This window comes from Hippocampus comes, unplaced genomic scaffold (assembly GCF_001891065.2).
Source record: "Hippocampus comes isolate QL1 unplaced genomic scaffold, H_comes_QL1_v1.1 scaffold333, whole genome shotgun sequence".
Taxonomy (NCBI): Eukaryota; Metazoa; Chordata; class Actinopteri; order Syngnathiformes; family Syngnathidae; genus Hippocampus; species Hippocampus comes.
In genome coordinates this window covers 67,632-90,690 of record NW_017805386.1, presented here as the reverse complement: position 1 = coordinate 90,690, position 23,059 = coordinate 67,632, and the positions used below count along the sequence as shown (strand labels likewise).

The window sequence follows — 23,059 nt, the reverse complement described above, 5'->3', positions numbered from 1 at the left end:
AGCGGCGCTCCTCGGGGCCCGGCGTCGGCGACTCCAGCTGGGCCTCGCACAGATCCAGGAGGGACGCCGCCTGCTCCCGGGGTGTCTGTGATTTGAACCTGCGCGCCGCCAGGTACAAGAAGGCCTCCACAAAGGCCTGGAGGCCCATGCCTGGAAAACACAGCGCGTAGAGTACGGGATGCCCGTGAGCATTGTCGCATGCTCTCTTTGGATGTGCTGTTGCTGCTGCCGTGCGCGTGTGTGTGTGTGTGTGTGTGTGTGTGTCAAGTACGAGTTGTTTCAAAGGTCACAAGAACAGCAATATCGGTGCTAATTTCCATGAGCCTGTGGATGGTGATTAAAAATAAAATGTTCAACTCTTGGTTTCACTTTGACAGTGAATTTCAACGAGAAGTGACAAATGATCCAAAACTTGTCTTGAAAAAGTCTGACTTTTTTTAAGGAGTCGTACCACTTGAATCAAAATGGTGATTCAATCGTGTGTGTGTGTGTGTGTGTGTGTGTCAAGTACGAGTTGTTTCAAAGGTCACAAGAACAGCAATATCGGTGCTAATTTCCATGAGCCTGTGGATGGTGATTAAAAATAAAATGTTCAACTCTTGGTTTCACTTTGACAGTGAATTTCAACGAGAAGTGACAAATGATCCAAAACTTGTCTTGAAAAAGTCTGACTTTTTTTAAGGAGTCGTACCACTTGAATCAAAATGGTGATTCAATGACAAAAATGATTGAGGAATTCTACAAAGGAAGAATTTCACTTGTCCATGAAAAAGAACAACTTCATTCTTGAAAGAGTGTGCGTGGGGAAAAAAAGTCATGTATTTGCCGCAAAATGACTGAGTGTTCTCCACAAAAGAGTTGATCGACTTCATTCTATCTATCCACACTCTCTGAAGAAAGCACCTTTTCTCAAACTTTTTGACATCTTTTTTAAGACCAAACAAAACATATACCGGTAGCTTTTTCATGATTTTTTTTTTTTTTAAACACAAAAATAAACCTTGGTTTTCTCTTTTTTTTGTTGTGACTATCAGAAAAGTACTTTTATTTTCATGAAAGAAAATGACATTGTTTTGATTGCATTCTCTATTTGACTTTTTCCACTAAATGTTCTCTCCTGCTGCCTGTCTCTTTGACAGAGAAAAAAAACAACAACAAAACCAATCCTCTGACTTTGCACTCAACGCATCAAGTAGAAGAAGTCAAGGCGACGACAAAAGTGAGGTGATCATTTCATCATTTTTTTTTTTGCAAGGGAGACGAGGAGGCGCAGCCTGAGCGAAAGCACGATGACGAACCGCACAAAACGAGATCATCTGCGGGCCGAAATGAAAAGACGCTCTCTGAACACACAGAGCGTCTTTTCGATTCTGCAAAAACTCGTTTTGAGCCGAGCGTGGCGTCCAATTTGGCGCGGGCGAGCCGCGTCCTTCTCCTTACCTGCTTCCCGACAGTCGGGCAAGGCTCCGGACCAGCGCCGCGTGATGTCAATGTAGAGGATGTCAACGGACGCCATGGTCAAGTTGCTGCTGCTCAGCTTGCAGTTCCTGCACACAATCAGCGAGTGTTTGAAAAATCTGCAATTGTTTTGTTTGTCATTATATACGCGCATATATACATACGTGGAAGCTGTCGTTTCTTTCCCCAAAGAAAAAACAAAAATGACAAGAAAACCGTGTTTCTTTTCCCAAAAAACGGGAGCTTTGCGCACCTGATGAAGGTTCTGAAGGCGGTGGGTCCGAGGCGCATGTTGCCTTTGACGCCGAGGAAGCGGACGAAGAGGGCGGCGATGCGCTCCACCAATCGAAGGTAGTTGAACTGCCGGCTGTATTTGGGGTACACCTGCTTCAGGCACGGCGAGGGCATGCCATCCGGATGCTTCCTGACCTGGCCGCGGCCCGCCGCCGCCGCCGCCGCCGCCTCCTCCTCGCCGCCCGACGACCTCCGCTGGCAACTTTGCAGAGCGCGCCCGAAAATGCAGATATGCTCTTTAAATCGCCGTGAGGCATGCAAGTTCAATCATCCGCTAAAACATCGTGCGGAACCTGTCGACTGACCAGATTTCCTCAAATAGCGGCTTCCAAAAAGTTGGTTTTAAGAAGTAGATTTTTCAAGCAAAATTTTCATTTTTTGACGTTTTGGTTCGGCCATTTCTTTCATTCAAAACCGGGACGCGTCCTTTTTGAAAGCTCCCCATGTATCAAGGCTGAAATACATTTTCTTGTTCAATTTTTTTTCCCCGGGGTTGATTTCAAGAGACTAAAGAAGAGAAGGAAAGTCGATGGCCGGTACATACGATGCGGCTCTTTTGAGAGCGGCGGGGTCCACCAGGCGTAGCGTGTCCCTGATCACGCCCACTTTCACCTCCTCGTCCACCGGACTGGGAACGCATTCGAACACTCCCGGCGCCACCTGCCGCACGAACGCGGGATGTCGGGAAGAGCTCGGGAGGAAAAGAGAGGTGCGCCTTCCATACCTCCCGCTCGTGCTCGATGCGCATGCTGGGGTTGGCGTTGACCTCGAGGAGGACGGGCTTCAGGTTCTTCATCAGGAGGACATCAAAACCTAAGATCTGACAACAAAGGCGCGTCCCGAAAGCGTTCTTGACGGGCAAGGTTTCGGGGAACATCAACTTTACCATCAACCGAAAGTCAAGTCAAACCGCTCGCCTTTTGGAAACACCTGAGAAGGAAATGAAGAAAGGGGAAAAAAATGCTTTGGGGGGGGTTTTTGCGTGGAACAACACTGTCACCTACTGGTGCTTTGACATCTTGCTGGAATTGAAAAGATTGATTTTTATTGTGAAATATTTGTTAGAATTAAGTTGCATCTTTTTTTGGGGGGGGGGGGATTTTTGAGCCGTAGCAAACAAAATTGAAGGGGGAAAATGTTTTTGAAGTTTTATTTTTACGTGAATTTACAACAATTAAATCATTTCAGTTTGGTTTTAGGTGAAGATTCATGTTTTTATTAGAAAAAAATAAATAAAAACTTTAGATGCAAATGTATGGAGAAAACGCCCTGATTGTAAAGTGTCCTTGGGTGTCTTGAAAGGCGCTTATAAATAAATGGATTATTATTATGATTAAAACAGGTTGTGTTATTTGAATTTTTCTGACAAGAATAAAACTAGACTTTAATACGAACTAAATGTTGTGAAATGTCAAATGAAAACGTCTGTTGAGAATGACAACCTTCTTTAAATCGGGTTTTGCCAGTTGTCGTTTCACATGTTGATGAGAAAACGCGTCTGTATTTTCCTCCCCAAAAAGTAATACTGTCAAAAAAGAAGAAGTCAAGGAGTCGTTGCGTTTCGGTTTGCGTTTGTGCGGCCGGGAAAGGAGGCGACCGGCTCACCTGGAAGCAGGAGGGGCCGGGCTTGCCGGGCGGGATGTCGGCCTGGTAGTAAACTTTGAGTTGAGGCACCACGGCCACAACGGTCTTGATGACCAGGGCGATGATGTCCGACCAAACCCTCTTGACGTCCACGCCCTTGGCGGCCAGCCGCCGCAGCACGCTGGACAGCGTGCGCTTGCTGCCCGTGCTCTGGCTTTCCGAGTGCACGAAGTTGCCGCTGTGCACGTTGAGCGAGTAGTTGGTCAGGTGCATGAAGACGTGGCCCAGGTTCTTCTGGCTCGGCTCCTGATGCACAAAAGCAAGGCAAGGCGAGGCCTCGTGAAAAGGGGCGGGGCGGCAAAAAGATCAACCCTCTGGGTAGAATGAGGCTCACTTGGCGACCGCTTCGGCAATTTGGAACAGAGCCGCCGTGATTTCCTGACAATCTCTTATTTCTGTCAAGGTTTAACGCGCTTTTTCGGTGATTCCAAATCAAATATTCAACGACTGAATTCTGCCGTCATTCGTGGAACGCGGGCTTCTGACCGTGTGCACGCTCAAAGTACGCTGCCCAGGCTTCATTTGAGGAGAACGGTTCTTGCGAGTCAAATTCCTTCACAAAAGTGCTGTGAGAAACACAATCTTCTTTTCGAGACATAGAAATGAAAATAATCCAAAAGAAATCATTTGTTTTTTTTTTTCAAAAACAGTCTAATTTTAATCTCTTTTTTTTTCCCAAGAAAAGGCTTAACCTCACAACACCAATTTTTCTTTCCGGGAAAAGGTGTCATATGACAAGAAGGGATTGAATGCGAAAAAAAAAAAGTCTGGCTTTAATAGGCGTAGGTTTTAATCTGACCAGAGCTGCGTTCAATCGACTCGGAAAGGCAAATGAACGCCCGACAGCTATACTCTTGAAGAGTACGGCGACCCCCCGAGTGGAAGAAAGGCTCTCGATCCTCAAGTTGTCAACGCACGTAGCTTCGCCTCGGTCGCCGCCATGAAGACGAACGACGAGCGACAAACGATAAGAAGGACGCGGCGGCACCTGGTAGGGTTCGGTGCAGAAGCGCGTCAGGCCCTCCTTGGCGATGTAAACCTCCAGCGGCTCCAGCGACTTGAGCAGCACGTAGAGGCGGATGTCGAACTTGAGCTTGTCCACCAGTAGCGGCTTGCGGATGTATTCCTGCACCACGGCCTGCCGGGCCTGCGCGCCCGCCACCGCCGGCCTCAGCTCGCCGGGCTCGCGGATGAGGTAGATGCCTTCGCCCTGAGAGCCGCCGTCGGGCTTGACGATAAACGTTGGGGAGAGCGTGGCGTCGCGCTCCTTCACCGCTCGAAGCTGAGAACCGCCAAAAAGAAAAGCTGCTACCATGAGGGAGTCGACGTATACTTCCATCTTCATTTTGATGGAATCGACGGGCTGCCGGGGTGACCTTTTTTTTTTTTTTTAAGTCTCCGAACTTCTTCTCACTTTCAACCTACGTTGTGCGATTGCCGGCGAGCAAACCGAGCCATTTTTCAAGAGTGTCTCTTTGCGCCCACCTGCGCGGAGAACTGCTGGTACTCATCGGGCAGGATCCACGACCGCGGGTAGAAGTCGTACTCCGCGGGGAACAGCTCCTGCATGATGCGCACCGCTCGGCTCAGGTTGATCTTCCGCGACATTTCCAGCATTCCTGTCGAGCGGGCGAGGGACGGGAGGGACCGACGCATCATTGCGGGGGCGCGGTTCAAAGCATCAAAGTCAAGCGGGGCCGTCCAGTACCTGGGAACTTGTTCACCTGGCCTGACGTGATGTTCTCATTGTCGTGGAAGGAGACGCCGTGCCAGTAGATGTCACACGCCGCTCGTCTTCCTGCGGGAATCTGCAGGTGCAAATGTTATTTCAAAGGGAATCCGACACCAAACGTACTCGCGGCGGGATTCGTGCGCTAGCTTGTGCTCAAAATCTCTCTTTTTTCGGTGCCAGACACGACTCTAGAGGAGACACAAAATGCAGGTGCGCCGTGGTCCATCTTGGCACGGGCCACGTGGACTTCAGCACGAGGATGATCCCAGATGGACTTGGAGAAGCGCATCCCATTAGTGAGTCGGCATGCGAGCGTGTGGAGGCGGGAGGGCTGCCGCCACACGGAAACAGCGGTGGAAAAATCGCAAGTGCCCTTTTCACTCAGCGCAAAAATTCTTTTCTTTTTTTTTTTCCTCGATGAAATTACCTCGACACTGTAAAAATACAATTGAAAATATATTCTCTCACGGCTACAGCCTCACTGTTTTTTTTTCTGCAAAACGCTTTCCCAAACTACCCCCAGGATGATTATCAGCGACATTGCCACTCTTCGTTTCTGCTGTCGTCATGCCAACAATTTGGCTCGTTCTCTCTTGCCTGAAAGAGGATTTACAGACGATCGGATTAGACCAGTTTACAGCTAATCATTTCCACTGGGTGAGAGAGAGTGCCATATGCGCCCCCCCCAAATCAGATGATAACTGGACAATTGTGCAAGTGGGCGCGGAATCGTTTACCGTGCGGACAAAGAGGGCCGTCAACCGTTTCACGCCGTGAGTTCATGGCGGGGCCACCATTACAATGGCCACAAATGGAGGACGAAAACTGACAGACTCAAATAGCCGCTTCGTGAAATAAATAACAACCAGTCGCAATCGGGTTGCAAGTCATCTGCATGTTGTCGACGCCTCCTTCATGACAGAAACAGTTTGATGCCATTTTTTGGAAAGGGGTTGCTTTTCAACCGGTGTTGTCCAACAAGGCTCACAGCTGGAGCCCCTGCTTTAGTCTCCAAATACACTACAACAAATCTCCGTCGGAAGACTGTTAGACGGGTAGAGTAGGCAAATTCCTTCCAAACACTTGCGATATTCTGCCACGCAATGTCCGTTCAACAGAGAGCGAACATTTCTCCAAATGGGTGACAATGTGGTCTTGGAGTTTGTCAAGTTTAGAGACTAAAACCTTTCAGCTGGGAGCGGAAGCGCTTCATTCTCATATGACTGTTTTTGCTTGAAAAAAATGTAAGTTTTTCCTCTCAGAATCTGACTGTTCACTTTTTTTTCTCAAATGACATTGCAGTTCCACGTTTCATTGTACGAACTTCCAAACCTCTTTCCACTTGAGCTGTCTGATGCTGATCTTGAGTCCCTCGAGGGAGGTTTTGGCTTTGGACGTGTCCACCGTCACCGGCCTCCTCTTCTTGCCGAGTTTGTCTCCATCTTCAGGCGCGTGGATGCCAGTCGAGTAGTTCCCGTTTGCCTCCCACTTGCCTCCCACCACGAAAGCGGTGCCTTGGGGGAGGACCCGCTGGTGCTCTTCTGCCGTTTGTTTGTTGAGATTCTCCCCGACTTCGACCCCCGCCGTGCCCGATGTGCGGCATTCTAGGGCGGGAACCGGGATGATGGGCACACCGGAAGCGTCGAGCAACACCGGGGAGAGGGGCACCAAACACTCGTCGTCTTCCCCGCCCTCAACATCAGGCAGCTGCACCGTGCCGCCATAGCAATCGCTCATGATGCTCGACGCTGCCCGGCCGGGTGCAGTCGTTCCACCAACACGTCCAGTAATCCGACACCGGCGGACTGTAACGTCTCCCGCATTGCTGGCTGCTGCGGAGCGGCTGTAAATAATTTCTTTTTTTTTTTTTGGTGCGGCGGGAGGGAAGTGAGGGGATTGAAGGGGTTAGGGAGGGGGGGTCAGCTAAGTGCCGAACACCGAGACATCTCCGGGATTGGTAGCGACGCTTGCTAATGCTAACAATCAAATGGATAAAGTTCCATACGCGAGCCCTGCTGTTCGCTAGCCGGGCGAGCTGGGGTCAGATGGCGTTAACCTGGCCGGGTACCGAGAAGTTAAATCCGTCGGTGAAGGCCCACACTCCCCGGCTGCGGCCCACACCGCGAGCCATACTGACGAGCAGTCGCCGGGCAGCTGGTCGCCGAGCAGCCGCTCCCAGTCCAAGCTCCATCTGCGTGCGAGCGAGGAGCAATGTTGCATTCAGGGATCCTCGTTAATACCGTCACGACTCCCGTGGTCTGGCTGCGGACGTTTTCTCTCCCTCGCGTCATGCTGTCACAGAGCTCTAATCATGGTTCAATTATTATTATTATTGCTATCTTCGGAATTGTTTATGCGACCTTTTGATGGAGTTGTGTTGCGCTCAAAAAAATTCCAGATTCCAGATGGTACTCTGAAGTACAGTAATAGTAAGTATTTCCGACAGTATTTGAAAGCAATACATGGGATGCCACATCTTTGAGTCGGAATCCACCCTTTCAGCGAATTTCAATGCCAACCAAAGCATTTTGTTCCACATGTACTGTACTCATAATACTATCCATCCTCCCTTTTTCTGATCCGCTTATCCTCACAAGGGTCGCGGGGCGTGCTGGAGCCTATCCCAGGTGTCTTCGGGGCAGTAGGCGGAGGACACCCTGAACTGGTTGCCAGCCAATCGCAGACTAATACCGTCATACTAATACTGTATACAAATACATACATTTTAGGATGACGTAATTCCCCAGACGTTTACATCTTAAACTGAGATCAGCTCTATCCTGTCGGTTGACAATTTCTTGTCTGAGGACGACTAGAAATGTGTGCAGCCCAGATTTCAAAGTAAACATGGTGAAGCTGCATTTAGTTGTTATGCTGCGCACAAATAGTATAAGATGCCAACAGAAGTCAAGTCAGTGAATGCTTCAATCCAGGTGAACAACTTTGCTTTTTTTCAAGTACCAAGTACCAAAAAATGCTTGCAATATCTCAACGTAATTGTATAAAGTACAACAATTTCAAATTTTAGGACAGATTTTAGAAAGAATCATGGAATTTGGCGCAATTATTAGTTGTATCGGGCCTCACAATGATGAGGCAGGCAGGATCTGGCCCCCAGGCCTCGAGTTTGACACCTGTAACCTGGAGTATTATTTGCTTGACTTTTTTTGCATTTGTGATTCAGGGGCAAGAGGACAATGAAACAAGAACGTGTAACATCAGTATGAACGGTAACAGTTATGCAATTCTCTGAGCTAAAATAGTAAGTAGACTGCAACAGCCTCAACTTTGGTGTTCTTCAGGGTTCGTAGCTAGAGCCACTGCTAATTTCACATTCATTCACATTACACATGCCGGAAGCACTTTGCTTTTTTGGTGTTAGAACTGTGTTTAGCATTACCATTCAGAGTGAATGGCCAGCTGAAACCTTGTTGATTTGTTTTGACAGTCTGCATTAGGTCGTGCACTTATAGCTTACGCTTTGACTTTTCATCACTGGTCGCTTTTAGTTGATGAAATTCAAAATGTACTGCATACTGTGTATTATAGTACTAGCATAGTGCGCTACACGACAGGAAATAACCGGCACGGTATTATTTATTATTGTGTTGGGCTTTTGAAAATAATGTCATCCGGTAGAACTTCAAAGAGACTGTTTTCCTCATGTAGATGGGTTGCAACATAAGATTAATTAAAAACACGTGTCGTATAAATATAATACAAGGAAAACACTGAAATACTCACTTTTGGCATGTATTTGACGGTTAATGCGGGTTTCCTCTTTTTGCATATTTATGTCATTTGTGGGAGGACACTTATTTATTTGACACTGTTGACACTAAGGGTAGTTAGATAGGTAGAATCGTTATTCGGGGAAATTAAATAGGTACTTTTATGTACACCTGTACAATGTAGTGAGGTATTAATGCAACATGTTTCTATTTTATATTTTTGTTGTTACATTCACTTTTTTTTTTTTTTTTTTTTTGCTTCGCCTACCTAATGTCGTGGTCCGTGGGTGTATTTTGTCAATTGTCTGGATTTAAAATAATGTATTTACTAAAGGGTGCTCCCATATTGGAATCAAGTTCAACTGCCTGAAGATAAAACTTTTCCAATTTACGTCCAAAGTTGAATTCTATCTAAAAAGACAAAACAAAACCACGATGTGCATTGTTCACGAAGTGCTTTAAATCGAGTTCTTCACTTATTAAATAGCAGCCAAACATCTACCGTAGGGTGTTGGTGGTGGAAGAAAATTGTAGCCATGTTTGATAGGGGTCCTTTCGGCTGTAGCCACGCAGCAGCCCGCCCGCCGGCCCGCCAGTCGGAGGAGGAGGACGCGACGTCGAGAGAGCCGCACGCCCGGTGCTCGAGTTCGTTAGACGGCTACTTGAAACATCACCACCCGAGCTGTTCAGCACCGGAGGGTTCAGATGCCCAACCTTTGCATTTGCTACATTCTCAAACGGTGAGTTTTCACTCGGCCTTGGTGTGTTTTTTTTCTAAAGTTCTCCATGCGCGGCGTGGTAACTGAGGCACGGGGTATCAGTACAAAGGCTTCCTTAGCCGGAGAAAATGCCGGGGCTGCGGCAGCCGGGAGGCCCCGCTCCCGCCTTTCTCCTCGCCGTCTTCCTTCCCCCACCACCACCACCAGCACCACCTTCGTCGCCGGACACGCGGAACCCACCGAAAAGCCGAATCATTTGTATTTTATCTATGTTTGACCACGCGTGTCGTCGCTGGCTGACAACCGCGGTCCGCGCCGAGAAAGATGGTATCGCTTCGGCGTCTCGTAGCTCCAGCACGCCGAGGAGCCGAGCCCCCGACGCCGCTAGAGTACGACGAGGAGAGCGAGCGTTGCTCCGTGGCAAAACGTCCGGGGTGGTGGACATGAAGTGCCCGAACCGCCGAACACAAACGCGTTTACTTTCCCTCAAATGTGAAGCAAAGTTGGCAAGTTTTCGGATGGGTTTTTCTTCACCTTTGCACGTCAACTCGCGGGGGCTTCTGGGCGAGTCACAGCCGCTTGGTGCAGTTGGTTTCCGGCCGCCTCTGCGGGGGTGAAGCCGGTCATGAATATGCCTCAAACTCGGGCCCGATTTCCCCCTGTTTGGCGTCGTTGCGATTTAAAGATCACCGAGGATGAAGTGAGAGTTTCAATGTCGTGGTGTCGTGTCTTTCTGACGCCGTGAATGCGCTTCGGATAGCCTGGCCGCGGTGGTTCAACACCGGCCGCCTCCGGCTGGGTGCGGGCTGGATGAAACTCGCCGACTTCCATATTAGCATCCACTGCCAATCGTTTGAGTCATGTAATGGAGGAGGATTGAGCTCTGCTTTAACTTATGTTTTACTATTGTGTTAAGTTCAGGTCTATACGATTTATTTTTTTGTCGACCAGATGAATATTCTGATGGTGGCAGGTGCCCCACTATTTCCTTATTTCAGTCAAATTCCAGAATATTCTAACTCACTACGCAGCGCAGCTCCCAAAACGATAGTTCAACCTTCCATTCATAATGAATACTTTTATTAAGATGACAACATATTATTTTGTCAGACACTGCTCAAATTAGATTGAGAAATGGGAATATCACAGTGTCACTTCCAATATGATATCGCCAACAGTTTACGGTAGTATGTAATGTAGAAGGACCATACAAACAAATGAAAGAAATTCAAAGATTTAACTGCGATTTAAAACAGTTAGAACAACCGTCTCCATTCTTGATGTAGTTAAACACGTTTTCATTCGTTGTTGAAATATGTTGCATTGACAATGCACAAATATCGCTGTTCATGTCAAAGTTGTCAAGTGCACGAACCATGTTATGACATCCATTTGCTGATGTCTTTTATTTATTTATTTTGTGTGTACTACAAATGAAGTTGAGAGTGAATCAACAGGAAAGATGCCGGCAAGGACCGTCTAGTGTTTTTGGATGTGTGCAACGGTTTGGTTTGTACCTTGGTTTCAATCCAGGTTTCAGTTGACCTTGGGTACCGCACGGGAACAAAATGCAAAACAAAACTATATAACGGCTGAAATATTTTCTTTTTCGCAAGACCGAGCATTTTGTCTCAATTGCTGTTTCAACTTTGTTTTCCCCTCAGATTGAACAATGTGACACCAGAAGGAGGCAGCTGCACTCCCAATGGTCCACAAGCTCACCTCCCTTGAGTAGAATGTACTTGATGAACGCGCCCACTGTCGCAGCGCCTCGCACAGAGTGGAGAGCATGCGGACCGCCCGGGGGCTATAGCATTCCCGTCTGCTTCAATGACTCGGATGCCGAGTTGTCCGCTCGGGGTTCTTCTATCTCAAATAAGGTCCAGATGATCATAGAGAGCCTGAGGAGCAGTCAGTCCTCACTCGATATGAGCGAAGAGGTGGTGACGAATGCGCTTCAGAGACAGGACGGGCCTCCCCAGGCTTGTAAGACAGCGGCGGGCCCCCTCGTGACAGCCAAGTCCAAAACCAAAAAGCGTCCGGCCGGTGTTCTTTTGAAGGACCGCGACCAGAGCAGCGATAGCGATGACTCTGTGGACAAAGGAATCGAGGAGGCCATCCTCCAATACCTGAAGGAGAAAGACGGCCACAAGCGCGAGGCAGAACTTTTCGTTCGGTCGTCCAGGCAAACCGTTCCTGAAATAAAGTCCGAAAGCCAGGCCTTTTCCATCGTGAGAAGCCGCTTTCCCAAAAGCGTCATCCGAGCGACACCGGCAACGGTACCCGTGAAAAAGTACATTAAACACAAGGCCTCGCTCCACGAGGCCGCTCTCAGGAACTCCGAGTTGGGGCGCGTTATGCTGCGAGATCAGTCGACGAACACCGTAAAGCCAAGCGGCCTGGTACGCAAGATCAAAGGGGAGGACGTTCGCAACGACTCCAGCAGCAGCAGCGACGACGGCATTGAGGAGGCCATCCAGAAGTACCAGCTGGAGAGGATTGAGCAGCAGACGAGGGGGGACCTTTTCAAACCGCTCGCTTCTGTGGAAGAATCGCACTCCTCGAGCGACGACGGCATCGAGGAGGCCATTCGCAGCTATCAGCTGGAGCAACTCCGAGAGAAGTGTGCCCCCAAACCACAAGACAAGTCAGGGTCCTGCGCCTCCGGAAGTTCCGGCCTTGACGATGCTAAAGGACACCAACCCCAAAAGAAACAGAAACGGGCGCAGAAAGGCGCCAAATTGGTCCAACCGCCGTCTCCGACTCACTTGGCCGACTCGCTCAGCATCGAGCAGAGAAGCCAAGGCAACGGTTTGCCCTCCTTACGAGTCGAAAGCTTTGCTGAGCAGCCTCCGCCGGCCCTCCCCAAAGCCAATACCACCGCCGAGCTGATGTGCGCCGAAGCAATACTGGACATCTCCAAAACGGTCATGCCCGGAGCCTTCATGTCCCATCTGGACGTCGGGCCGAGCGTCTGCGCCCCCGCCGGACTCGCGCAACGATCCACGACTCCGGAGCGGGACAGCGATGCCTGCGGCTCAGTCGACAGCGAAGATGGGATCGAGCAAGAAATTATGAAATTTCTCGAGCAGAAGGCGCAAATGCTCAAACGTTCACCCGGAGAACCATCGACGATGACGGCGCGAGAAGCAAGTCGGGGCAAAACCCCCAGGTTGTCCTTCACAAAGAGGCGGAAACACAAAGACAATACGAGCTCCCGCACGTCCGCGCTCGATCCGTCTTCCAAACCTCCCAAGGCAAAAAGCCCGCCGGTGGCCTCGCCGAGATCGCGGGACAAAACGGAGCAAAGCGGAGACAAGAGCAGCTCACTGGACAGCGACGAGGATCTCGACACTGCCATCAAAGCCCTCCTCAAGACAAAGAAGAAGTCGAAGAAGATGACCAGGTCGCAGCGCGATTCCAGAAAGCGCCCGGTGCCGGAAGCGGAACGGTCGCGACCGTGCGCCAAAAAGGCACACCTTGGTGCCGCGGCCGAGCTGACCGTTTCCAAAAAGGCCTACAAAAGGAAGAGCCGCTCCAAAGACGCGCGGGGACCAGCCGAAAAGACGGCTGCGCCAAACGCGCCCATCGAGAAGAGACGGGCGAACTGTGGGGCCAATGCGGTCCGAGGCCTCCCGCCCGCAATTGCTCAGCAGATCAAAGAAGAGAGCAGCTCGGTAGATAGCGACGACAGCATCGAGCAGGAGATCCGGAAGTTCCTGGCCGAGAAGGCCGAGAAGGTCACGATCGGGGAGGCGGAGGCGCCCAGCAACGGCACCGCCCCCGTGCGACGTGACCTCGAGTGGGAAGATCAGCTGGCTGAGATTCCGAGACAAAGCGCCAGACCTGCGGCCGCGACGCCCGACGGCTCGGCGCTCGCTCCGCATCGCTCCCCCGGCCCCGGGAGCTCGGCGCGCTCGGCTCGAGCCGAGCAAAAGCCTCCGACGCCCGCCGGGGCCGACGACGGACTAACCGAAAAGGTCCCGGCCGTGGATCAGTCCATCAAGTGGCGCCAAAGTTTCGGCCTTCCCATCGTCGACCCAAAAAGTTTCGGCCGAACGCAGTTTCATATCAGCTCGTCCAAAATGAGCGCTTCTCCGTCAGCGGCGTCTTCGTGTCAAGGCAAGGCCGGCGAACTCAAACGTCCCACGCCGGCCTCCCTCTGGTCTTCTGCGAGACGCTCGTGGTCCGCGGCGAAACCCCCCGCGATGAGCCCCGCTTTCAACCCCTTCTCCGTCGCGCTTTCCGCCGGGCGGCATCCGGGCGCCGCCAGCACGGTGCACGTGCCGCGGGACAAGAGCGTGTTTGTCGAACTGGAGTCGGGGCGGACCAACCACGTCCAGGTGCAGAGCAGGCAGAGCGATGAGGGAAAGGCCAGGGCAGACGAGGGCAGAGCCGCCAGAGACGCCGGACTCGAAGGAGCTGAGGAGGAGTTTATAGACCAGTCAGAGGGTGAGAGTCCAGAGAAGAAGCAGAGCACTTTGTAAGTATCCCTTTAGCCGAGCGGCGGCGTCATCCGTGTTCCTTATTTCTCAGAAATCGCCCGGGACTCACTCTTGGCGATGCCCGACGACGCCGAGCGCGTGTCGTTCTGTGCCATGAGATTTGCCAAAAGCAATACGGCCGCTTTTTGCCGTGCGAAAAATAGGCGCCGGGGAGTCTTGAAACGAAAACCACGCCAATCCAGTGACAGTGTTGTGTTCAATTTGAAATGTTACCGTGTTATTGTCATCGCCGGACAGCTTTACAAGAAGCCGATGCCACAACTCCTTTCACAAGTGACTCGTTTTCAATTGGCGGGGAGGTGAGGGGGGCGGTTTTGTATGCTCAGAGTATGGTACAAAAGTCTTGGGTCACCACAAGCTCTGTCATGAAGCGACGTGTTCCCATGAAAATGTCGTCGGAATGAATTTCCAATCCCCAGGTCCAAATGGTTCAAGCCATCCGGTTCAAACTCTGGCCGCTTCTTGGTTGCCGCGGCGCCGTCGTCGCCAGAATTTTTCTGTAAGTTGGAACGTGCTGGAGGCTATCATGAACCTCTCCCGCCGCTAACGCAATTTTCCATTACAAATCAATGCTTCGATGAAAAACGTTAAAATCAAACCAAAACAGTGAGGCCAGCCCGGTTTTGCTTTGTCTGCGCCATTTTTTTTTAAAATGATGTATTTATTTATTGATACCATTTTTTTAAACTGAAGACGTTATGAGGTCACGTCCTTTGATGGAGCCGCGTGTGACGTTCACAACCAACAAATAGCGAAAAAATACACACCGCTGTTCAAAAGCGGTGGGTCACTTGAAAATGTCCCATTTCATTTATTTAAAAAACTTTTTTTCAAGTGACTTGGAAATCCACTCTTTCTATCCATTGTGAAGATGATCACAATTTCAAGCCTATCCCCAAACGCTTTGTGAACTTTTCTGTCAGCGTTCAGGTGGTCTTTCAGTGGCGTTCCATTTTCTGGTAGGTTTTACAAAACGGAGCGCACCCCCTGTTTTGGCCCAAGACTTTTGTACAGTGCAGAAGCGGCACCATTCAGATTTTCTGTTGGTGGAACATCATGTCATTTTGTGTCAAATCCCGCTCCAATCCTCCTCCTCAGCTATTTTGTTTGTCGCGCCAAGACGCGATGAATCGAGATCGGCGCAGACGGCCGATTTCTGCACGTTTCTGACACGTTCATTCCAAATGTCGCTTTTTTTCAGCGAAGCGCATTCGTTGATGTCGCCTTTCTTGTCCCAAGCCATTCAGTTTGAATGCCACTCAGACATGATGAATCAAGCGTCGATTCCATACGATCGACCAATTTAGTTGCATTTTTTTCAACCGTTGGTTAGAATGGCTTCTTCCAAGACGCGACGAATCTACCGTCCGTTCCGCTCACACGACCGCCAGTGCGTTTATTACAAACGTCGGCTTCTTTGCGGCCGCCCGCAAAGATTCTCGCGCTCGTCTGGATCCGTGTTTTGCTTTCTTTAGCCGCTTTGTGTGTGTGTGTGGCAGGTTTTGACTTTACGTTTTTCAACACGCTGGCTGTCCTTGCATCGACTTGTCGCGGTCCGCTCCGATACCATTTTCTCTTTCTGCCTTTGGTCCCCGGTGGGAAAGAAAAACAAAAAACAAAAGGCTATTTATTTTTGTTTCTTAAAAAGAATACTGAACATGCTGTGCATTGCCAGTCCTGTAAAGATTTTGTATGAACTCTTCTCCTATTTTCAATCTCCTTTTTGTTTTGCTGTGTCTTTTCTCTGTGTAATAAAGAGAGCGCAACCCCAGCAACATGTTGGTTTTCGTTTCCATCCACGCGCAATATTGGGATGGTTTTTGGGTGGGAGGGGGCGGGCGAGTTTGATGCGCTGTGGCTCGCCCATGCAGGTCCCTGTCGTGCGCCATCGACCCCGGCATCGTCGTTCAGCCGTGCATCGCGCTTTCCACGGAAGAGCGCAGCAGCATGTTCCAGAGGAGATACCGAAAAGAGGTAGACTGACTTTGACGTCGTCGTCTTCTTTTATACCAAGCGCCGAGAGCTTTTCCGATGTTGCAGCTCGACTTCCACCTCCTGCTCCGTGGTTAGCATTCAGCGCACTTTTCCCGCTTCTGCGGTGACCAAAAAAAGAAAGAAAAGAAACCCTCCACCCAAAAAAGCAAAAGCGACTCACGGGGTTCTTTTCCTCTCTCTTTGTGTCCGCGCGATGCCCTGACAAACACTTTGTGTTTCGGACCCCAAAGATGAAGTCTCACGAGGTTTGCTGATGTGCTGCAAAAATGACATTGGAATAGGAAAACGACCTTTTCGCGCATCGTTTGACTGTCGAGTCTAGTCGTCAAATCATCAAAAGCAGATTGAACACGTTTCGGTCCGTAATCAAGTGAAATTAAAAATAAAAATCACAAATATTATGATTACAATTTATATAAAACGCAACAAGATAAACATAGATAAAAAATTTGAATTTGATTACATTTAAAAATAAATCAGGATCACGATGTACAAAAACAAGAAATAGCAATAAAAATGGACGAATCAAAGTAAATGAAAATATGCATTCAAAATTAGATATCAATTAAGATCACAAGTGGGGGTGAAATACATTTTTAAAAAATTGGCACAATAAGTGTCGATGCAAATTACATGAATAAAAATAGGAAGATAAATACACTTCAAACGATTAAAATATTGAAAAATAAAAGACAAAATATTTTCAGAAAGTGCACACCGACCACTTGATAATCAAACAGCAACAACATTAATGCCGCTGTATTCCGTACAAAGCCGTAGCACAAGATTCATTCGCTTCTTAAGCAAAAAAAGCATTTGATTGTCTTTATAAGGACACAGACTTGCATTAGCATGTCCAGGTGTACCACATGAAGTCTTTCTTTCAAAAACTCATCTATTTGCAGACCACCAAGTTGCTAAACGTGAAAAGAAGGCTGCAGTTTGTTCCGACACACAGGTACAGTCGGATGTGTGCGTGTGTTTGCTTGCCATGACCTATTGGTCCAAATGGTCTCCTCTTTTTTACAGGAAGCTCACCGAAACCTGAGCGCTCTTTACCCGTTGAACACATTGATGTGATGATTAAGGTTGGTTTCATTTCCAAATGAACGTCGCGGTTGCACATTTGTCGCCGTTGGTCCGTGGGGGATGAGAATTTTCTGTCTTGGTGTTCCTCTTTCTTCCGTTTGGAACGTGACCCTTCCATCCCCGTTGCTGCCTTGTTGTGTGTTGCCTTTGGATGGTTTGGCTTATCTCTTGTTGACAATCCATCTGTTGCTCTTATAGGACAGAACCAATGCTTGTTTCTTGACCCAAATTTTCACCCAAAATGACTCTCACACAAAATCACCAAATATATAAATAAATATTTCCTTTGCAGCTGTGATGCAAAGCGCACCGCATCGTTTTTGAGTGTTGCCCGGGTGCCCTCTGATCAGTAAACGCCACCCCTCGAATATAACATACCTCCGTTATTATAGCCAGGAAGTGGGGGCTTACCTTTCCCGCCACATGTGTCACGTTACCCCGACCATGTGCCAACTAGCATCTGTTAGGCTGCCATTTATTGAACCCAAATCATTTGTGATTGTAAAAATGGGTTTGGAACAAAATGCTCTTACGGTGGATCCTTGTCATATATTGGCTAATTACATTCATGTCACAGTGTTCATTCCATTTAACAAGTGTATTACGAATGCAAATGAATAGGAATAAATTATTGAAGTATAACTTCTAATTGTGTACAGGGTTTGTGGACACCCTTTTTTTTTTTTAATTCCAAAAATCTAAATCACCGAACATTCTGCATTTGTCTTAATGTGATTCCCCCTGGACGCTATGAGATGACATACCATCATGTTTACTGTTTTACACGAAGTTTATTACACTTCGTACAAAAGTAAGCAATTACTGCATTTAGCAACGACGAGGGAATAGAACGCTTAAAAAAACACGAGGTGAAGGCGTTCAAAAACACAAAAAGAAATAAGCTGCGGGTGGTAGCAGTGAGCCAACCGGAGCAAGTTTGTCATCGAAGAAGACGGCAAAAGGACGCATGCGCAGTGCGCTGACCTTCCGCGCTTCAAGCAAGCATGACTATTCGTACACTAACGAGAGGTAAAGTATTTCTTGAGTATATATATGTGTGTATATATACAGTGTCACTATTTTTTCTAACGCACTATGGTTGCTCTGACGTGAGGCGACAAGAAGTCCGTGTATTGGCTCGCTACGTCACTCGTGTCATAACGCGATCATGCTTACATTTTTTTTTTTGCATTAAAAAAAAACCCACACATTTGCTAACGTGTTTTATTTCAGGGCTATGGAGGCTTCTACATCATCGTAATTGCAATTATTCCACTGCAGCGTCCATCAAAACGCAACAACCGCAAAGCGACCGTGTTTCCGGTAAGCCAACGTAATAATACCACGTACTGTGTTGATTTGTAAAATAAAATAGAAAACCATTAGCCCTGTGAAAGTTTGGTTTGAGGACAGCGAAAGTGCTGCAGGAGTGGCATCACTGGCAGGTTTAATGTTTTTTTCCCCAAGTATACCGTATGTCGTCGATTGTTTTCTTACTCTTATGTTCGCGTACTCCATTAAAGTTATTGATATTGTTGTCATGATTGCAGAAGAGATTATGAAGCTTCCCTTGGAGAAAGCAGACTACTTCCGTGTCTCTGAGCTTTTCACGGTGAAAGACTTGTTTGATGCCCGCGTTCACCTCGGCCACAAAAAAGGATGTCGGCACAGGTGAGCGTTCAGTCATGTGAGTGGTAATTTGAAAGAAAGATGAGATTTTTATGATCTCGAAATAAAAACCGCAGACCTACATCTGGTGACGAGCATACGTTGTGCATTTCAGGCTGATGGTCCCTTACCTGTACGGCTGCCGTTTGGACCAGGACATCCTGGACTTGGACCAGACGGCGGAGCACCTGCGCCTGGCCCTCAACTTCACGGCGCACGTGGCGTACCGCGGCGGCGTGATCCTCTTCGTCAGCCGCCGACGCCAATTCGCCCACCTGGTGGAGAGCGCGGCGCGCGACTGTGGCGAGTATGCCCACACACGCTATTGGCAGGGCGGCCTGCTCACCAACGCCCACGTGCAGTACGGCGCCGGCGTGCGCCTGCCTGACCTGCTCATCTTCCTGAGCACGCTCACCAATGTGTTCCGCACGCACGTGGGCCTGCGCGACGCCGCCAAGATGAACATTCCCACGGTGGGCGTGGTGGACTCCAACTGCAACCCCAGCCTGGTCACCTACCCGGTGCCCGGCAACGACGACACGCCGGTCGCCGTGGAGCTCTTCTGCCGCCTCTTCAAGATGGCCATCCGGCGCGGTAAGGACAAGAGGAAGCAGGCGGAGCTGCTCTACGGCCTGACGGCACCCGGTTCGCCCGGCCCGTGACCTCCCGTCATTTATTTAGGGCTCAATATAAGACACTCATCTTTTATTTTATTTTCTCTTTCTGAATTACTTCCCATGAAATAGTAAATACATTGGCTAACTGCTGTCTGGTTTGCGTTGCTCATATATCAGGGAGTGTTAAAAATGAATTTCAAAAATGGAAAAATATCACAATGGGGCTTTTATTCAGTATTTTAGATTTAATGACTAAGGTGGCTCCATTTGTATTTGCGTATACAGTGAAGCAAATCTTGAGCAAATGACATTTTCATTCAAAAAAGATGTTATAATGGCATTTATGCTCATCAATCATCGTGTTTTCATTGAGTTGAGTTTTTGTTTTTTACATTTCAATTTTTTTCAACTTTAATATAAATTACATTCGTTTTTTTAATGGTAGCCTATATTTTTATATTTCCTATTCAAGTTTGTGAACATTTTTGAAAGACACTTTAATTGTAAAAAAGGACATGTCATTTTAATTTAGTGCAGTTCATGTGCATTGATTTTAACGGCGTTTTCAGAATGTACTCTTGATATTCTTTCACTTAATTGTGACATTAGGTTTCAAATTATGGCATGCAACGTATTGACGTTAAATCGCCTTTATGTTAATGTTGGCCCAATCGACTTTCCGTACAAGATAGTGGCGTCTCTAATCCACTACAGGGAGACGGAGAGGTGCCGCATCTCAAAGCCAGTTCTGAGCATCCCCACTGAATGACTGAGGCCCGTATTTTGTAAAGCCTACTGAACTGTATCATGCTGGCTTTTTCAACGATATTTATTAGGTGTTCTAAACGTCGTATTGTAAAAAAAGCGACAACCGTAAAGTTTGCGGTCACCCTGGGTTTGCCGTAGTTGCAACGCTTTTGACGGGTTGGCGTTGTCAAATACATCTCAGCGGAAGCAGAGTAACAGGTGAGTTGACGTCGATACAGAGCGCTTCAAATGTCTCAGAAGCACATTTGTATCGCCCGTAACTGTCTTGGAACTTCCCGAGAGACGTCTCACCATGTTTATTTGAATAATAATATGTTGAATATGCTTGCTCGCCCGAGCCTGTCGGGGCGGCTCGTCCAAAAGTAGCAGCATCAATTTCAAGTTAAAATAGGAACAGTGTTTGGGGAGAGTTGTCGTCTGCCTCTCAAGAAGTGACTCTTGTCGCGTCCGTGGATCAACGTCCGATCTCGTCTCAATGAACCGGGATACATTCCTTGAAATGGAGACCGTGACAGCAGCCCCTCCGATACCGCGACGGTTCCCATGAAAACACACGGGAACCGCGCGTCGGCCTCGGAGGACTTCAAATAAACACCGCAATGTGGAAAAGGCGTGCAGTCCAATTTTTAATCACAGCTTCATCGTGTACAACTCCGTTCACTGCTCAAATCATTTCGGTTTACGGTGGAGCCGTTCAACGTTGGGGAATAAAGCGTAGAGCTTGAGTCAATCCGGCCCCGAGTCAAAGATGGGTTCCGTGCGTCCTTCAGGAGTACTGCGTGTTGGAGATTTTCTTCCACAGAAGGGTCTTGAGGTTGTTGAGCACCAGCGAATGGTGCACCTCCATCTGGCTGGCCAGCCCGCTCAGCGTGACGCAGGTGCGCAGCTGGCGCTCCAAGTCGCCCCGCAGCTCGGCCGGCGCCCCGTGGAGCAGGAAGTCCTGGAGCAGGGCGCACACCTTGGCCAGGTTGGGCCGCACCACGTCGGCGTTGCAACGCTTGGCCAGTCGGTCGCAGGTGGCCGTGCAGTCGCGGCCGTACGTGCAGTCGGCGTTGGTCTCGCAGCGCCGGCCCTTCAGGTGGGCCCGCACCGCCGCCTCGGAGGCCACGGCGCGCAGGTCGGCCATCTTGCAGTCGTACTTGGCGTTGTAGCCCACGTGGCGCGGGCTGGCGTCGCAGATCAGGAAGCTGCCGTAGGGCCCGTGGAAGACCTCCTCCACGAATTCCAGCAGGCCGATGGTGATGCGCGCCCGCCGGGGCCAGGCCGGCGCCAGCCAGCGGTTCAGGCCCGACACCAGGGCGCCCGGCACCAGAGCCCGCAGGTAGGGCGGCACCTCCAGCCTGTAGAGGGAGGTGTGCCCCAGCGGCTCCGTCACGTACAGGTCGCCGCAGAAGCCCAGCAGTTTGGGGGTGTGCTCCTTCTCCTGGAGGGCCACCATCAAGAGGAACTCGTTGACGCGCAGGAGGGCCCAGATGGACTTGGCCTCGGCCAGAGACAGTTTGCCGTCCTGGTTGATGTCGGCCAGCGAAATGATTCTGTCCACCAGGGCGCTCAACGACGGCTGCTCCCCGAGGTTGTCCTGCAGCGGGGGGGAGGTGGGCCGTCGGGTCGGGAAGAGATTTCAAGTTAGCTTCGCCTTAAGAGGCTTCATAGTCAAAGGGTTCAGGACGAGGTTCGCTTCGGAGTTGCCGCGCACTCTCCTCCCTCCCACCTTGCCCAGCCCAGCCCGCTACGGCTGTGACGGTCGCGCCAAAGCCGGAAGAACAGCGAGACGGACCGATGCGAGCTCATCCGGCTGTTCTCCCGCCTCGGGATGTCACATCGGAGCCGTAACGGGGGCGAGACCGACACCGATCCCAAGCCCCACCTTGAGGAAGCCGTGCAACATCTCCTTAAACTCGTCCACGGAGGTTCCGCGCGTGGGTTTTTCGAACGGGCCCCTCCTCCGACGGTTGGCCGAATCCGGAGCGCCGTCGGCCTTTGCGCCGTCCTCGATGCCGCACTTGATCACCACCGGCCTCTCCTTCCAATGGCCGGCGTACACCTGCAGGGCGGTGATGGGAAGTAACAAAGTAGACAGGTCGCTGTACTGTGGGGGGGGGGGGTTGTCATAACTACTGTGAAAATCAAACCAGGGCATTTGCATTTTTTTTTTTTTTTTTTTTTCTGTCCTTCTACTTCAGCACACCGCGGGCGGGAGAAATGACGAGATGTCTCCGAGGACGGCGGCCCCGCTACCTGATGTTGTGAGGAGGTGGACAAGCAGTGGCGCAGCGTCAGCGTTTTGTGCTCGCACAGAGCCTTGCAGGAAGACCCGGAGATGACGCCTCTGCTGTAGTGGTCGCACTGACGCAGGAAACAGGAAGACGGCCACAGGAAACGGACAGCGGGTGAAGAAGAGCGCGTTTCTGCTCTCCGGTGGAAAAATTCGGTCCCTATTTTGAAAGCCTTTGCGGGAGTTGAAACGTGACGGTCCTGCCTTCCGAAGGCTTTCCGGTTGCGCGACGTGACGCTCACGTCGACATGCCGGGCGGCTACGCGCAAATCAATAGAAGGAACCGAAGCCGGTCGTGGACTTACGATGACGGCCTGACAGACGTGTCCGCGGCACAGCTCCGAGTAGGAAGCGTACTGCACGTAGAGCACCCAGCTGGCCACCAGGACGCCCAACCACGCCAAGAGCAGGTACTTCACCTTGAAGGAGGGACGGCACACGGATTGACTTTGACTCAAAGTGCGCAGCGTCCGTTTGACGCGCCTTCATCCATCTCGGCTTTTCCGCATAAGGGAGGGAGGTGGGGGGGGGGCAACTCCCAGTTCACTTCAACCCAGAGGCGGG

At 49.8% G+C, this 23,059-nt stretch overlaps 4 protein-coding genes and 1 long non-coding RNA gene across 10 annotated transcripts in view; 2 read left to right on the top strand and 3 right to left on the bottom strand.

Moving 5' to 3' along the window:
* ttll11 (tubulin tyrosine ligase-like family, member 11) overlaps positions 1–7,347 on the bottom strand; it is an 8,802-nt gene extending 1,455 nt beyond the window's left edge. The window contains exons 1-10 of one of the 4 annotated variants that reach the window (XM_019873017.1): positions 6,461–7,347; positions 5,105–5,204; positions 4,882–5,015; positions 4,385–4,678; positions 3,358–3,642; positions 2,477–2,572; positions 2,297–2,412; positions 1,712–1,954; positions 1,441–1,547; positions 1–150 (exon numbers count right to left, since the gene is read on the bottom strand). In XM_019873017.1, the coding sequence (XP_019728576.1) occupies positions 1–150; positions 1,441–1,547; positions 1,712–1,954; positions 2,297–2,412; positions 2,477–2,572; positions 3,358–3,642; positions 4,385–4,678; positions 4,882–5,015; positions 5,105–5,204; positions 6,461–6,865 (1,930 nt within the window). In that variant the 5' untranslated portion in view covers positions 6,866–7,347. Of the gene's footprint in view, positions 151–1,131; positions 1,548–1,711; positions 1,955–2,286; positions 2,413–2,476; positions 2,573–3,357; positions 3,643–4,384; positions 4,679–4,881; positions 5,016–5,104; positions 5,205–6,460 lie in introns of those variants that run through there. The other 3 variants (XR_002168596.1, XM_019873018.1, XM_019873019.1) reach the window with 3 other exon arrangements.
* A 1,815-nt stretch (positions 7,348–9,162) lies between these two features.
* Positions 9,163–17,465, top strand: ppp1r26 (protein phosphatase 1, regulatory subunit 26). 2 transcript variants are annotated; one of them, XM_019873015.1, is made up of 5 exons: positions 9,163–9,599; positions 11,243–14,061; positions 15,955–16,057; positions 16,984–17,036; positions 17,108–17,465. In XM_019873015.1, exons 1-5 carry the CDS (start codon positions 9,396–9,398, stop codon positions 17,124–17,126), a joined length of 3,198 nt encoding a protein of 1,065 aa, XP_019728574.1. In that variant the 5' UTR covers positions 9,163–9,395; the 3' UTR covers positions 17,127–17,465. The 2 variants fall into 2 exon arrangements, with proteins under 2 accessions (XP_019728574.1, XP_019728575.1); XM_019873016.1 differs by lacking the exon at positions 16,984–17,036.
* Positions 17,098–17,701, bottom strand: LOC109517708 (uncharacterized). Its single transcript, XR_002168598.1, has 2 exons — positions 17,542–17,701; positions 17,098–17,507 (listed from the first exon to the last, which is right to left on the bottom strand). It is a non-coding gene; the product is annotated as an uncharacterized LOC109517708 (long non-coding RNA).
* Positions 17,702–18,075: 374 nt separating this feature from the next.
* On the top strand, positions 18,076–19,593 carry mrps2 (mitochondrial ribosomal protein S2). The gene is made up of 4 exons (XM_019873031.1): positions 18,076–18,196; positions 18,401–18,490; positions 18,718–18,838; positions 18,951–19,593. Exons 1-4 carry the CDS (start codon positions 18,172–18,174, stop codon positions 19,495–19,497), a joined length of 783 nt encoding a protein of 260 aa, XP_019728590.1. The 5' UTR covers positions 18,076–18,171; the 3' UTR covers positions 19,498–19,593.
* A 1,240-nt stretch (positions 19,594–20,833) lies between these two features.
* Positions 20,834–23,059, bottom strand: part of dipk1b (divergent protein kinase domain 1B) — a 4,651-nt gene continuing 2,425 nt past the window's right edge. The window contains exons 3-6 of one of the 2 annotated variants that reach the window (XM_019873029.1): positions 22,801–22,914; positions 22,459–22,566; positions 22,088–22,264; positions 20,834–21,799 (exon numbers count right to left, since the gene is read on the bottom strand). In XM_019873029.1, coding sequence (XP_019728588.1) covers positions 20,987–21,799; positions 22,088–22,264; positions 22,459–22,566; positions 22,801–22,914 — 1,212 coding nt within the window. In that variant the 3' untranslated portion in view covers positions 20,834–20,986. The remainder of the gene's footprint in view (positions 21,800–22,087; positions 22,265–22,458; positions 22,567–22,800; positions 22,915–23,059) is intronic. The other variant, XM_019873028.1, reaches the window with a different exon arrangement.